We start from the raw sequence: 15,544 nt of genomic DNA on the forward strand, positions 1-15,544 counted from the left end.
CGTTTTTAAAAGAGCTATATATAGAGCCACCTCAGCTAGATTTGGCATGTGACACTTTTAGCGGCAATCATTGGTCGATTTTCTAGCGTTGCCATTCGGGGAGTTGTAATGAGGCTTTTTTTGTCGCCGTGTAAGAGAAATATATATATAGATAATTTCCGAGCTCAAAACTGCTGTAATTTATAAGACATTAATGATATTAACGCCTTAACGATCGGTTAATTTTCGAGAAAACGGTCATAAAAGTGCCTTTTTTTTGGCTTCAATATTTGTATTACGTATTTGATTAGTGCTGAAATCTAGTTTAAAATAAACTAACTATCTACAATTACCTTAAAAAATATCCTGATACTGCTATCTGGTGTGTAAAATGAGAAATAAAATTTTTTCCGGGCAAAAGAAATGAATTAGTTTTATTTTTATTGGCGCGTTACTAATGAACACTCCAGCCCGTCAATATCACGGGAGCGAGAAATAACAGGCGAAAACTCACCCCGTCATTTTCACGGGAGCGAGAAGGAAGGGGTTATGTAATTCTGATGAGTTTGAAGTGAAAATTTGTTTTAGTTATTTAGAGATGTATTGTTCAAAAAAGGTGACATGGTTGCTAGATTTAGAAAGAACTCGCTTTTTTGACAGTTCTGATTTGGCCTCTTTTTACTTGTTTACTACCGTTTGTTCTTGTGCAAGCCGTGCACCACCATACTTTTGTGTTAGCATATTGTTCGAGCAGCGAGATTAAGTTCATTTTACAAATTATCATTTGGGTTTAAATTTCGAAGTTGATATATTGTTTACAAAGTAAGAAGAGCTTTATAACGCTTCTTTTTTTAAATGACAATTCTTATACCTTGAAATGACAGGTCATCAAACGACAACTGGTCTCGCACTGGACTGATCGGTTCCCAGTAGATCACCGAAGTCAAGCATCACTGGCTGCTGTCACTGTGTGGGTAGGTGACCACTTGGATCAGTCTGCGTAGGGACGGAGGATGTGTGGTATTGGTCCTCGATAAACTGTTCTTCCGTAAAGTGCTCGACTTCGCGTGCAGGTCGTCGCGCTACCGAAGTGGGGGGGCATCCCCTCTGCAGAAGATTAAAATTGCGATGGCATGTCTTCGGATCATCCTCTGGGATGTTTCCCAGACAGTCACCAATAGCCCATTGTGCAGCTCTAGTGCGACGTAAATTAACAACAACAACTACCAATAGCCCATTGTGCAGCTCTAGTGCAACGTAAATGAACTACAACTACAACTGCAACATCAAACGACAATTCTTATTGCGGTTCTTCTTTTGAACACAAATAATAAGCGAGTAACAAATACACATATACAAGAAGTAAACCTCAAGATAGTATCAGAACGCAATGATCAAATTGAGAGCCAAATGGCTTCAAAGCACACCAAAAACAGTAACCCAGAAGTATAGGCAGTCAAGAGCTTGCAGCGCTCCCTAGTGTAGAAAACACCCTCCCTACAATATATGAGATCCTGTTTTTTATATTTTTTTTAATTATATATATGATTGGATATATCCTTCGAATTCTTCCCCTGCTATTATTAATTCCCAGTAATATTAATGCCTCATACAGTTCAGCAAATAAATATACTGTGCGTTATTAAGAAATCAGTTTGCAAACAGAGACAAAGCACTATAGTGTATTATACTACTAAGTATCACTTTTTAATATTTATATAAAACTCATTTATATTGTTCCCATATATCACAAATTCATCTAGTGGATGTAGACGCCACGAAGGTCCATGTGGTTACCAGGTGGACGTCTACTAAACATCTATATTTGATTCAGGGGAGATCCATTATATGTCTAATAGCCGTCCATCAGACATCTATTTTAGATTTTACGGGAATGGGATATGGATAATTTGATCCAGAGTTATCCAGGAATGGGCGTCGCATTGACAGCCACAGAAATTATTCCTTATCTTCTGAAGGACGTGTAACGAACACGTTCTTTGTCTATCGCTCATATATGAACTATGTAATTTAGTATTTCGCATTTTTATGTCCTCAATAGGTGTAAGAGTGTATAAACCAAGTCAAAAAATTCATTTCCTTTTTTTTAATTTTTCACTCTTACATCTATTGAGGATATAAAATTGCGAAATATTAAATTGCAGAGTTTTTGTATGAACGATACACAATGAGAGTCTTCAACTTAAACTTTTTTAATACTTTTCAGTTATACCAGAGCAAATGCGCTCATTTATTTAATGTAAAACTTTAAGGATATCGAATGTTTAAGATGATTTATAAAATTCTTTAGACTCCTAACCATTCAGCCAATGAAAAAAAATTGTCTCAATTACAAGTTTTTTTAGATCAAAATGTGTTTTTAAAGCATAAATGTGCTGCAATTAGCATTGAATTTTTTTTTAAAATCATGTATTTCGTTTTAGTTAATAATATGAACCTAAAAAGAACTACAATGAGAGTTAAATCAGTGTAATTCGCATATATGATGATATTTACTAACTGACTATTTGATTTAATAAATAAATACATAATCTGATTTTTTAAAAAAAATTTACATTTGGTTAATTATCTAGAATAAATTTAATAGAAATATTGAATGTAACGAACTTAATGTGTTCATACTTTTTGAAGTAACCTATTTTAAAATTAAATTAAAAATTAAAAGCTTACCAAAAAATTTTATTTCATAACTAGAACACAGTAAAAGTTTATACAACATGAAATATATTATTATAAAAAATGCACATTATTGACATGAACTTTCGCTATGCTTTGGGAACTATTTCAAACAACAATCATTATCAAACATCATCATTATCAAACATTATTATTACCAAATAATCATTATCATTATCAAATAATCATTAACAAACAACAAGGATACATACTTATCTGTGGATACGCCTAAGGTCTTCAACGCATGCACGGTTGCAATTTTTTTGAGAGACAAGAGAAAGTAGGTGTCTTATATAAATTTGAATCAAAAGCTCCTCTTTTCCAAATCTAATTTTTAAAATATATATATATATATATATTATAGACGTACTAATGGACCAGGGATTGAACAACGCTCTTAATTACAACCTCTGCTAATAACAATAACCGATAATTTATACAAAGCAGCNTATATATATATATTAGTTCGAACCGATAGTTTTATTTGACTGGGCACGAAAATGAATCGTTAGTTTCAGTAGTTTTTCAGTTAACTAACAAAAATCGAAATAATTAATGAATAACTAAATAATTGCCACAACTAAATAAATTATTATATAATTACCTTGCACAAATCTAGCTTCGGACCAATCCAAGGTAACAGATAAATCAAGCTCGGTTCAGTACTTCAGTAAAAACGAGCATTAAAAACGAGCCTCTATTTACGTTTCAATTTAATATTCAGGACTCCGGTCTGCAGGGGCCGAGATTCGATCCTTGATTCCGCTAAGACCCACCAAGTATGGATGGTGTTTTCTACACTAGGGAACGCTGCAAGCTCGGTACCGCCTAAAATTCCGGGTTACTGTTTCCGTTGTATTTTAAAGCCATTTGGCATCATTGTGTTTTGAGATTCTTGCAAATAATGTATTTGATTACTTATTACTTGTGTTTGAAATGCTAACAATACTGGTGTTTACAATGCTAAAAGTGTTAACACTAACGTAAGATGGTGCACAGCTTGCAACAAGAACAAACAGTAATAAAGTTATGGAAAGAGGCCATATCAAGACTGCCAAAAAAGCGAGTTATTCAAAATCTAGCAACCATGTCACCTTTTTTAACAATATATCTCTGAAAAACTAAAACAAATTTTCACTTCAAACTCACCAGAATTACATATTAACATTAATATCTTATGAAATATGGCAGATTTGAGCTCAGAAATTATCTAATTTATTTCTTTTATTGAAAACAAAATTATCCGTTTGAAAACATCGCCTATCAAAATAACATGTAGTAAGCAGCTGCAAACTTTTTAACCGGAACTAGAGTAGGTGCCGAGCTCGAGATTGTTATTGTTTACATTTCTATTGAAAACACCATCCATATGCGATATACGTGATCGTAAAATTTGTTTTTATCAAAAATCCTGTAGTCGGCCGCTGAGCAACACCATAGGTGCAGTGATCTGGAGAAAATTTTCTTCCCTTTCAAATCTATGTCTAAACTGAGAAAGTGCCCTCACAAATGAGATCTCCTCTGAAGAGAATCAAAATTGGGATGGTGTGTCTTCTGATCATTCTTAGGGATGTTTACCAGACCATCGCGAATAGCCCATTTTTCAGCTCTAGTATGACGCAAATAAAGTATACCTACCTACCTTAATTTAGTAATCCGGCAAACTAGCTACGAAAATATTTTTAAATCACTTTTGCACGAAGTCAGTAAGTAAATAGCAGCATTATCTCACTCCCTGTTTTATTTGTTACTCTTTGTGTTTTATTTTCTATTTTTTGTATAGTTGTGTCCTTTGCTTGATATGTTTCATTTTCTTATGAATTTTTTGGTGCTGATATTGATATTTTTTTCTTTTGATATTTTTTGATATTGATATTTTTTGCTTTGACAAAATTAGTACAATATTAGAATGCACCCAAATTTGCGATGTAATGGTGTCAGCTGGCGACGAGATTACATCTTTTCATCATTTTGTTTTCTGGCTTTTTAATTTCTTTTTAATTCTTGAAGAAAGAATTTATTTATTTTTTAATTATTTTTAATTATTTATAATAAATTTTCTTTTTCTCTTTTAAAGAATGTTTACTCTTTTTATTTCTTCGCTTGTTTTCTTTGTATTTTTGTATTATATATATAATCCGAATCGGCTCATGACGTGTGAATTTCAACTATTATTAATGAGGAAGATAACAGAATATTAAGAAAAGAATAATAACAAAACACTCCCCGTTCCTCTAAATGTTTTATTATTAAGGAAATGTTAGTGAAAAAACATACTAATGATACTCGTTAGTCTAGAGAGTCTAGTCTCGTTAGTCTCGTTAGTCTAGAGAGAATTATATTAATTTGTTTAAGGAAGTTTAAATTAAAGAAGAAATAGAAAATTTACTTAGTTCCTGAGTTTGCGTTATGATATCATTAGTTAAATTTCTTTAAGGAGGTTTATAAATTAATAAAAAATTATATAACTTGTTTTTCTTTTCTTTCTTATTATACTGAAAGAAAATTAATAACTATTAAAAGAAAAAACCACTGAAGATGAAGAAAAAAAAACCATTGATTTTTAAACATTCATTACACTAGGTAAATTAGCAATCTCGTGCAAGATATTAGTTCCTTAATTTTGTTTTTAAAAAGAAATAATACAAATATTTTTTATTTATTTATTAGATAAAGTAGTTTTATGAAATACCCTTCTTTTAGAATATGCATAGAATCGTTTAATTGTTTGACAATTTCGTTAGAATTGTGTGCTTCTATCTACATATTTATGACACGTTATTTACTTGAGTACAATACAATGGTAAATGATTTGAAATAAATTAATCATGATACTAATTTAATTGAAAATAACTATCTTTACATTTAAATTGTTTTAAGGAACATGCAATAAGATGTTACTTAAAAAGCCATAATTAAAAGAACAAGTAACAAAATTAAAGTTATAATTAGATTTTAAAAAAAACTGGTATTGATAAAAAGACAAAAGAAAATTAAATGTAAGATTGAGAAACAAGTTTCTTGTTCTATTCATTCAAATACTTGATCTTACCTAATTTTCGCATGGGGATTTAAAATCTGAAATTTGTTTTGCTCTTAAAGTTACCGTGTTTTATTATTTACTTTACTGACATTTTTAGTCTATTTTTTTCTAAATGTACTAGTTTAAAAGCGTATATAACAGGTCTCATAAATGTTACGACAGACTGTTTTGGCTCATTATCAGGATTAAAATTGCTTAGAAACCTATGTTTGAAATTGTCGTCTAGGAGACGCTTCTCCATTATGAACAATTTCCTCATGAGCGGGTACTTTCATTTAACTAAATTTTAATTTTATGTTTTCTTACAATTATTGACGAAAATAACATTCAAAAGTGCAGCATTAACTGTTTTATTGTAATTTAATGATTTGGTGAGAACCTGACAATCTCGCCAAATCAGCAGAAAATAGTTAATGTTTCTTAAGGCTACTCAAAAATGCTTAAAGTTTGCTTTCACTTGAGAATCCCTAAGTTACTTCACACTTAAGATATTTTCATACTATTCATATTTTCATACAGATATTTATACTTTTTGATGGATAAAGGCGAACTTCTACGATTTTAAGAAATTTTCCAGATTGTATTAACGATGAATATTTAATTATTAGGGAAGGTCTGGAATTAATCCCTGATGGTGACTATAATCACTAAATCTCCGCATCATATAATATCAAGTATCAAATATCATATATCAAATCTCCGCATCAAAAGTTCATACTAAAAACAATATCCCTCTCCCTCAAATCTTCTACATTTTTAAAATTGCGACATAAATGTTTGGATGCATTAAGATGTATATCTGGCAACATCTAATCTGTTACTCTCTTGCTATATGCTATATTTATTGCATTTATTCCTTTCTTTCATTGTTAAATTTGACATTAAATAAAGCGCAAGCTTACAAAATAATGCGGATAATAATACAAAACATGCTTTTCTACAATAATGGATAAGTAGTTATTATTTAAAACAAAAGTAAGAAAAATCCGCAAAGAAAAGAACTTAATAGTGGAATAACTTTCAAATGAATTGAAATTTTGAGGGAAAAAAAAACGCTTTGTTAATAAGCAAAAAATGGACCAGTCAGCATGTCAAATTTCAATCTATGCAGCGACATTTATGAAGCTTGCTTTATGAACCTCAAGGTACATTTTACTTCAAATTTCGGAATTAATAATTCTCGAACTAATTATAGAATGCTATTTTTTTAATTCCATCATACTCCCTGTACATATTTCTGCACTCCATTGTAATTTCAATTATTTTGTGTGCAGTTTTTGCACAAAAATTCAAAGTGTAACAAAAAGTTGGACATCCAAAACAGCGATAGTGATACTAAAGATATTTTAATATGATAGAGTTCTCACCTCTGCTAGTTTCGCTTACCAACCTCCGTGGTTGCCTCTCGTTCATCATTGTTAAATGTTTCTTTTTGTTTCATTAAAAATTATATATATATATATATATATATATATATATAAACATNAAAAAAAGGATGAAATTTTATTTAAAAAACCGGGAAAAAAAGATATAATCTTTTCTTCAGCCCACACGATTATATCCGCAAAACAGAGTGCTTTCTGATATTGCATCAATAAAGCCAAAGCAAAATATATTAATACAATAGTGTGAGGAGCACTCAAAATTTTTTTTTATAAAAATAACAGCAAATAAAATAGATCACAAAAAGTAAAAATAAGTAAAAATAACATGTAAAAACAGAAAATAAAATAAAAGAAAAAGAAAAAACATTAAAAAGGGACTATAAAGCGAGTAGCAAAATCAGATCAACTTACATGTACAGAAATTTTCCCGAGAATGATAAACTTTCTTCGTGTCTTCTTGTTTTTATTTATTTGTTATATATATATATATATATATATATACTATTTAAAGAAACAAATAGAATAAAAAATTCACGAAAAAAGTACTTAAAATTGCATTATATTCTTCGAGCAATTTTAATTCCGAAAAGAGGTAGCGCTTCCAATTTTCATTTAGCGTGATATATATTTCATTGTTTCAAGTTCAAATTTTTTCTTGACTAGCAACAACATGGAAAATTCGAATCGTGTATTTGAGTATTTACTTTTTAAGGCAATAATTCTGTCGAATTTCATCAGTTATTGCTATTGATTTCTCCATAGTTTTTAAATCCGGTACTTTTTATACGATATTACTTTTATGCAACAGCCTAATCAAGAAACGAAACGCGCATTAGAGGTGTCCGATTCGCGTGATTTTGTAGTCGATCTTTTTTTTTTTCGCCGATTACTACTACGGATTTAATAATTTTTCTTTTTTTTTTATTGTGATGATTAGTTACAAAAGGCGAAGGAAATAATTTCTGCTTCCCCCCCCCCCTCTCAACAAAATGCGAAAATTTTACCTATAATATTAGAATAAAAATTACATGTTCAAATAAAAAACAAAAATATATATATAGTTTTGTTTTTGTAAACACCGCGCTTTTGTTATTTTAAATTCACAACATACATGTTTATTATAATTAAAAGTATCTTGCAGAAAGATATTAGCGATAGAGAGTTTTGTCGCAGATAGCTCGCAAAAATTCTATCACGGGGCTCTTTAGACTGTTGAGCCTAATTAAAAACTTTGATTTTCGTTTGTGAATGAATAATTACAGCGATTAAATCCAAAGTGCTGCACAAGAGGAAAAAAGGAACTTCCTTCATGCACTGAGACTCAATCTTAATGATTCAATAGTCAGCTTAAATATAGTAATTAATTGGAGACTCATTTAAAGTTAACGAAATCAGACGAAGAAAAGTACTTTCTCTGAATAAACATTTTCTTTTTATCTATGGATTTACAATCCTGACCCTCAACATATGGATGCAATCTGGAAAACATGATCCCTGTTGAAGAGAAGGTAAGGAAAGTGTTTGAACCCCTTAAGGTTAATTGAAACGTATTTGCATGCGAGTCAAAAATATTCATGCACAATTATAAAATTCGTTTACCCAAGGATAATTCCATGCAAAAAATCATTTTTAATACTTATCCGTTATTTTTGTTATTATTTTATTTAATAATAGTTGAAGAAATATTGAATTGAATGGCATATAAGTTTTTACATCATTTCAAAGAATGTAATTTTATATGGCAAAGTAAAAAAATAAATAAATAAATAAAACATTGTAAGCAAATCGGTCGAATAGTTTCGGAGTCATCAGATTTCAAAAATGCCCTAAATTTAAAATTTCATTCAGCAGGAACTATTAGTTCAATTTTGCATCATTTTACCATCGAAAATTGCATTTCATAAATTTATACAAAAATTCGTACACTTCACAATTCTAAATTTTTCTCAACTAATATTTTTAAAAATATTTAAAACAATTAAAAGTTATTTTCGCATGTAATTATTTTTGAAAAATAATTTTTTTAATTGTGTGCAAAAATGTTTCGGCTTACTTAAAAATATCTGGAGATGCATCGAAATATGCAAAAAGTAAACTTAACAACAAAGGGCCTAAAATTTCAACTGCTGACTTGACCAAATTATTGGAAGCACATTTCCCAGATTTTAACAAAAGAATATAGAAAGGAGAAGAAGTCTAGCTCTTCGAATACGTAAGTAACGTGGAGAACTGCGATATGCTACATCAGAAAAACGTACTCAGATCTCAGATTTAGCAGAGCATCATATGTACTAAGACGCATAAAAAGAAAAGTGCCAGTCAGGAGGTACGTCAGCTGTTAACCGGTTGATAGACAACTCTGCAAACTCTGCAAGTATAGTTGGGTATGCTACCTCCCGTCATCCACCATTTTATTCTTTCTTTCTATGTCAAAATGCGTAAGCAGAGTTAATCAAAATGGATGATATAAGTATTTTCTGAAAGAAATAACTTTATAGTACAGTATCAGTAGAGTAAAGAGGCTTAACAAACCAACAATAAAACATAGATAATTTTTCTTCTCTTCCCCAACAAGTGATTGGGTGGAGGGGATGGTACAAATCCGTTTCAAAAACCCTTTGCTGCTGTGCCCCTAAATTTTGTTTTTTCTTTTATACACAGTGTTGGCATCCACGCGTGCGGGATTGGTTTGTTTTATGTCTATGGAAGCTAGCCTTCTTCCTCTATCTATAACTTATTGTGACTAACCCCATATTTTGATGGTCCAGAACCCGAATCCAGGAAAAGAAAGACATGTTTATTCAGACACAATACGTTTTGTGTCTCATTTCGTAACTTAAAATATTGTCGGCGCTCGAATCCTTAGAATTGAGTTCAAGTACAAGAATATCCTATCAAAAGTTATTTCAGGATTAATTTTTTCTTCGTTCTTTCTTCTCTTTTTCTTTGCGCTCTGTACATTTTAAAGAAATCTAAATAAATGAAGCTTAATAAAAACTCTCAGATTGAGATTTAGTTGTTTTAAAACTTTTGATGAAATGAAATAACAAACAGAATGCTAAGAAAATCAAAATAAAGTTTTAAAAAAAAATTTTTTTTTTGTTAGAATATTCGAATTCTACAATTACATAGTCGGGAAGAAGCTTAAGAAAAAAGATGAAAATAACCAGTACAAAAATGAAGAAAGGATTTCGAAGCACACCTGCTGTTTTTATTCATAATTGTTTGATCATTGTCCTCTTTTTACATTTACCAAAAGCAAATAATCTTATTCATTTCTTTTGTTCAAAGGAATTTACTCAATGACTTTGAAGATAAATTTTTTCTAGTATCCAGTATTTCTAGTAGTTACTGAATCACTTAATGATCACCATGACCGTCAGCTTCATGGTATAATTCGAATTCTTTGAATAATTTATTCAAATCTACATATTAAACGATTTACTTATTCAAATACACTTATTGGAAGATTCAAGCCATTTTAAATCATACAGTGAGTAAGAAAGCTAATTTCTTTTATGGTAATCATGCTGATAATTTAACATGTACAAATATGTCTCTCAAAAATGTATATTGATATAAATTTTATCGAAGTTCAATGGTAGGATTCATTTTGCTTAGTTCAGAATCTTTCCAGAATAACGACTTAGCTTAAATGCTTTAAATAACAACACGTATAGTAAAAAAATAAAATGATAGAAGCGGCCTGTTAAGCTTATATGTTTTTAAGTGCTTCCTTAAAAATGTGCTGTTTTCTTTGCTTAGCGATGGTGCAATTAACATTACTTTTAGAAAATATTTCCGCAAGGAATAACGAGATTGAAAACAAATAATTTATTTCCTTTGAAAATCGTAAACAATATTTTATGTTAATTTATAACAAAAACAACTCTTTTCTTTATTGAATAACATGATTTAATAGGTATTTGATAGACTAATAAGTGTTTTTATAGTGCATTGTATAGACTACCATCACAATTTTCTAAAGGTCGAAACGATGGAAACACTCTCGGAATTCTATGCTGGAAAAACCATATTTACAACTGGAGCAGCAGGATTCTTAGGAACGGTAAGCTTTTATTTTGCCCTTAATAGCTTAAGTTTTATAGGGTATTTTAGAAAGGCAGCCCAAAAATTTAGTTAATGCATTTAGGGTTAATAGCTTATTATTTTTTTTTTATAAATTCATCTTTCTTTCTTTTTTTTTTTTTTTAACTATTCACATCAATTCAAGCATGAGCTTCTAAAACTAAAATCTCGAGAGAACTAAATTTTCGACTGCAGTGATTAAATAATTTTTATGGAAAAAACATTCTCGAAAACAAAAATAAAGATTGCAATAACTTTCAAAACTAAGGGAATTTTGAGAGAGAAAATATCTCGAGTTAGGATTATAATTGAAAATATCCCTTTCAACACATCAAATTTCAGCCCCGTAATGGCATTTCTGCTGGTATTAAATAGGCCAATATGTTATTTTTTATTTCAAGTTTAACAGTTGATAATTTTTGAACTCGGTAAACTAAAAATCTATTTTCTTTAATTCCATTAAATTCCTAGCACATTTTTCTACACACCTTCGTAGTTTGTATAGCTTCTAAGTCTTATACATTTTTCGAAGCAAAACAAACTGTAACAATAAGGACAACAAAAAAATTGCAAAACGCACGTAAAATTGCAATAACTTTCGAAAAAATTGCAATTTCCAAAAGAGCTCGCGCTAAGTGGCCCGCGTTAAGTGTTGAACCAAAAATGACCCTTTCAGCATTCAAGCCCGCTTACCAACGGTTCGCTGTGAATATATCTTTGTTTTTTTCCCCTTCCAATCTCAATATTTTTTAAAAGTTTGTTCTGTTTATAAAATATATAATCATTTGCTGTGTGTGCATCTTTATATTTTTCCCCCTCCAAACTCAATATTTTTTTTTAAAAGTACGCTCTTTTTATAAAATATATAATCATTTGCTGTGTGTGCATCTTTTTTTTTTTTTCTTTCCAAACTCATTATTTTTTTTAAAAGTTTGTTCTGTTTATAAAATATATAATCATTTTAATTTTATATTAGAGCATTTTGTTAATGTGTTAATCGTTACAAAGTGAACGATTTTTAAGGAATTCAAAGTGTGTGATATAATAAGAAGCAATAAATACGATAATCTTTCTTATATTGCCTACAAGTGCTTCAAGTCAAGTCAAGCGTGAGCTTATAAAATGAAGATCTCGAAAGAGATAAAAATATTTTTGTGCAATAACTTAAATTAATGTATAATGGCTTAAATCAAAAACATAAGTAAATAAAGAGTAAAAAATATTCGCGAAAAAAGTACTCAAAATAGAAAACTATCAGATAAATTCGAATTTAGAAAGAAAAAAAATAATTGCTTTAAGTTTATAACTGAGAATGACCCTTTCACCATGTTAAATTTCAAAACTGTCGATTTATTTCAGTAGGCTTCAGTATTTATTTTTTTCAATGAATTTAACAGTTGATAATTCTCGAACTAAAAGTCGAATCTTAACTATTTTTTTTATTCGCACTTCTTGCACAGTGCGCTAAAAAATAACAATAATAAACGTCAACCGGAATAACTTTTGATCTAATAATCGGATTAACAAGTACTTAGACTCAATTTTATTGGCTCGATTGGGCTACCTCAAATAGGCTCTGCAGACAATATTTTAAATTACGAAATCAAACAAAAAAACGTACTTTCTCTGAATAACTATACCTTTTTTTTAATAAATATTTCTTACACACAAAATACGGGGTTAGCCTCAATCGGAGAAATATGGTTCCAATAGTTTGGTTAGGAGAGCAGCCCTAAGTTTGAACCTTTTGATGTTCAATTTACTTCTTGCGCATTTTGCTAGATCTTGAGAACTTTTTAAGTGAATTGGAAAATTTTTTACCCTCAAATATAAAATTTATTTATCCAAAGATAATTCTATTCAGAAAATAATTTTTAATAATTATTTATTATTTTTATTATTTTATTTAATAATGGTCGAAAAACTTTAAATTTCTAGGTATACAATTTTTTTCCACATAATTTTTAAGAATGTAATTTTAAATGGCAGAATTTGAGCGTAATCGGTCGTGCATTTAATCGGTCAGCCAGAGAAATTGAATTTTAAAAAGTCGTATACTTAAAATTCGATTTCTCAGGAACTTTTCGACCGATTTTGCTCAAATATTGTACTTTGCCATTTAAAATTACGTTCTTTAAATTTATATAAGAAATTGTATACCTTGATATTAATAAATTTTTCGATCACTTTTAAATAACATAAAAAATTATAAATAAGTAATAAAATTGTTTTTTGCATGTACTTTTCTTTGGTTGTTGTTGTAGTTCATTTTACGTCGCACTTGAGCTGCACAATGGGCTAGTGGCGACGGTCTGGGAAACATCCCTGCGGAAGATCCGAAGACATGCCATCACAATTTTGATCCTCTGCAGGGGGGATGGCACCCCCACTTCGGTAGCCTAACTACCTGCACGCGAAGTCGAGCACTTTAGGGTAGCACAGTTTAACGAGGACCGATACCGCACACCCTCGGTCCCTACGCAGACTGATCCAAGTGGTCACCCACCCGCACACTGACCGCAGCCAGTGTTGCTTGACTTCGGTGATCTTTCTGAGAAAGTGCGTTTTTGTTTCTAATTTCTTATTTTGAAATATCGTCTGTAAAAATTAATTACCTTATTTGAGATCCCCTCTCGAGCTATTGAGATTTAGTCCTTGTGCAAGAAAATACGAGTAAAAGTAATTCAGGGTGTTTCATTTAATTTTTTTATTTTTTTTATTATCATTTTTTTGTGCACCATACATTTTCTAACACATCAACATTTCTGAGTCTTATAGTTTTTAGGCTGCAAAACAAAAATAGGGAAGAAAATTAGCAAAAACGCATTCAAAATTGCATAAACTTTCGAACTAATTGGAATTACGAAAAAAGCTCGTGTTAAGTCTAAAGTTGCCTTCCTGCGGTCTGCAAAGTAACCCACATTTTATTTTTACTGCAAGTTGAACATTAATAATTCACGAATTAGTTATAGTGCTAACGTAAGCGAAACAAAATGAAATGTAAAGCAAAAATAGTGAAAAAAATTAGCGAAAACGCATTTAAAATTGCATAAACTTTCGAGCAAATTGGAATTACGATAAAAGCTCGTGTGAAGTCTAAAAATTCCTTCCTGCGGTCTGCAAAGTAACCCACATTTTATTTTTACTGCAAGTTGAACATTAATAATTCGCAAATCAGTTATAGTGTTAATTTTATTTTGATTCCAGCGTACCTCTCTGTACCTTTTCGTTTTAACGATTCAATTTTACGATTCTACGATTCAATTTTAATGGTTCAAGAGAGTGACCCCAAATATGCTAATTAATTAGTGCAGGCGATATTTTAAGTAATGAAATCAGACACAAAACGTACTTCTCTGAATAAACATACCATTCTTTTTAACAGAGTCGGCTTTCTGACCCCTGAGTAGCCCCAATCTGGTATATGTGGTCCCCATAATTTCTTCAGATGAGCAGTCCAAAGTTTGGACCCATAAATACTAATTTTATTTTCTGCGTATTTCTTCATATCTCGAGAACTTTTAAAGTGAACTGAAAAATTTTACCCCGCAACTATAAAATTCAAATATCCAAAGATAATTTCATACAAAAATAACTTTTACTAAATATTTATTATTTTTTATTATTCTATTACATAATGATCAAAAAAAGAATTCCAGATTTGGTTCCTAGGTGGCACACAAGGCGTATTTAATAAATCTACATGTAGACCCCTGCTGGCAACCATTTTTATGTACTTTTCAAAGAGTTACATCACAAAAGATATTTTCACGCTACGTAAGTACTTTTTTTGGTATTAGAATATTACATTGCAACAAAGTAATTTTGTTTAAACAAATAGGAATTATTAACCGAATATGTAAGTGGACACCTTAATGAACATTTCAAAAAAAAAGATTAGTTTTGTTAATTAACTAGCATTGTTTTTAACAAATGACGCTGAAATGGCGTCTTGGGGACGATTGTAGCAATAAGTAAAGGGACAATTGTAACAGCTGAAAATAAATAATCTTATGTTTACAAACCATTACTTAACTCCTTAAGAACCACCAATAGTTTCCTTTTTCATTTATATTATGCTGCATGTGCATTACTTTATTTGTCACCTTTCACTGCATAAATTAAAATTTCTAACCCCTTAAAGTCAAAAGTTTAACCCTTTAGGTCTCTGCTCATTATTATTTTTACACCTAAAATATCACTACTACTTTGATCAATAAAAAAATATATCACAACTATGATAATATGTATAATTAACTATGTTTTAGTTGAATTTATGAACTGTTACAATTGACCCCGTAAGTGGGGACAATTGTAACAAGTGCACGACTGTCAAAAATTGTTAATAACT

General features: G+C 30.3%; 1 protein-coding gene across 1 annotated transcript in view; it reads left to right on the forward strand.

The window, feature by feature from the left end:
• Positions 1–4,332: 4,332 nt before the first annotated feature.
• Positions 4,333–15,544, forward strand: part of LOC107439328 (fatty acyl-CoA reductase 1) — a 61,690-nt gene continuing 50,478 nt past the window's right edge. The window contains exons 1-2 of the mRNA XM_071183784.1: positions 4,333–4,382; positions 11,058–11,173. Of these exons, the coding sequence (XP_071039885.1) occupies position 4,382; positions 11,058–11,173 (117 nt within the window). The 5' untranslated portion in view covers positions 4,333–4,381. The remainder of the gene's footprint in view (positions 4,383–11,057; positions 11,174–15,544) is intronic.

This window comes from Parasteatoda tepidariorum, chromosome 7, assembly GCF_043381705.1.
Source record: "Parasteatoda tepidariorum isolate YZ-2023 chromosome 7, CAS_Ptep_4.0, whole genome shotgun sequence".
Taxonomy (NCBI): Eukaryota; Metazoa; Arthropoda; class Arachnida; order Araneae; family Theridiidae; genus Parasteatoda; species Parasteatoda tepidariorum.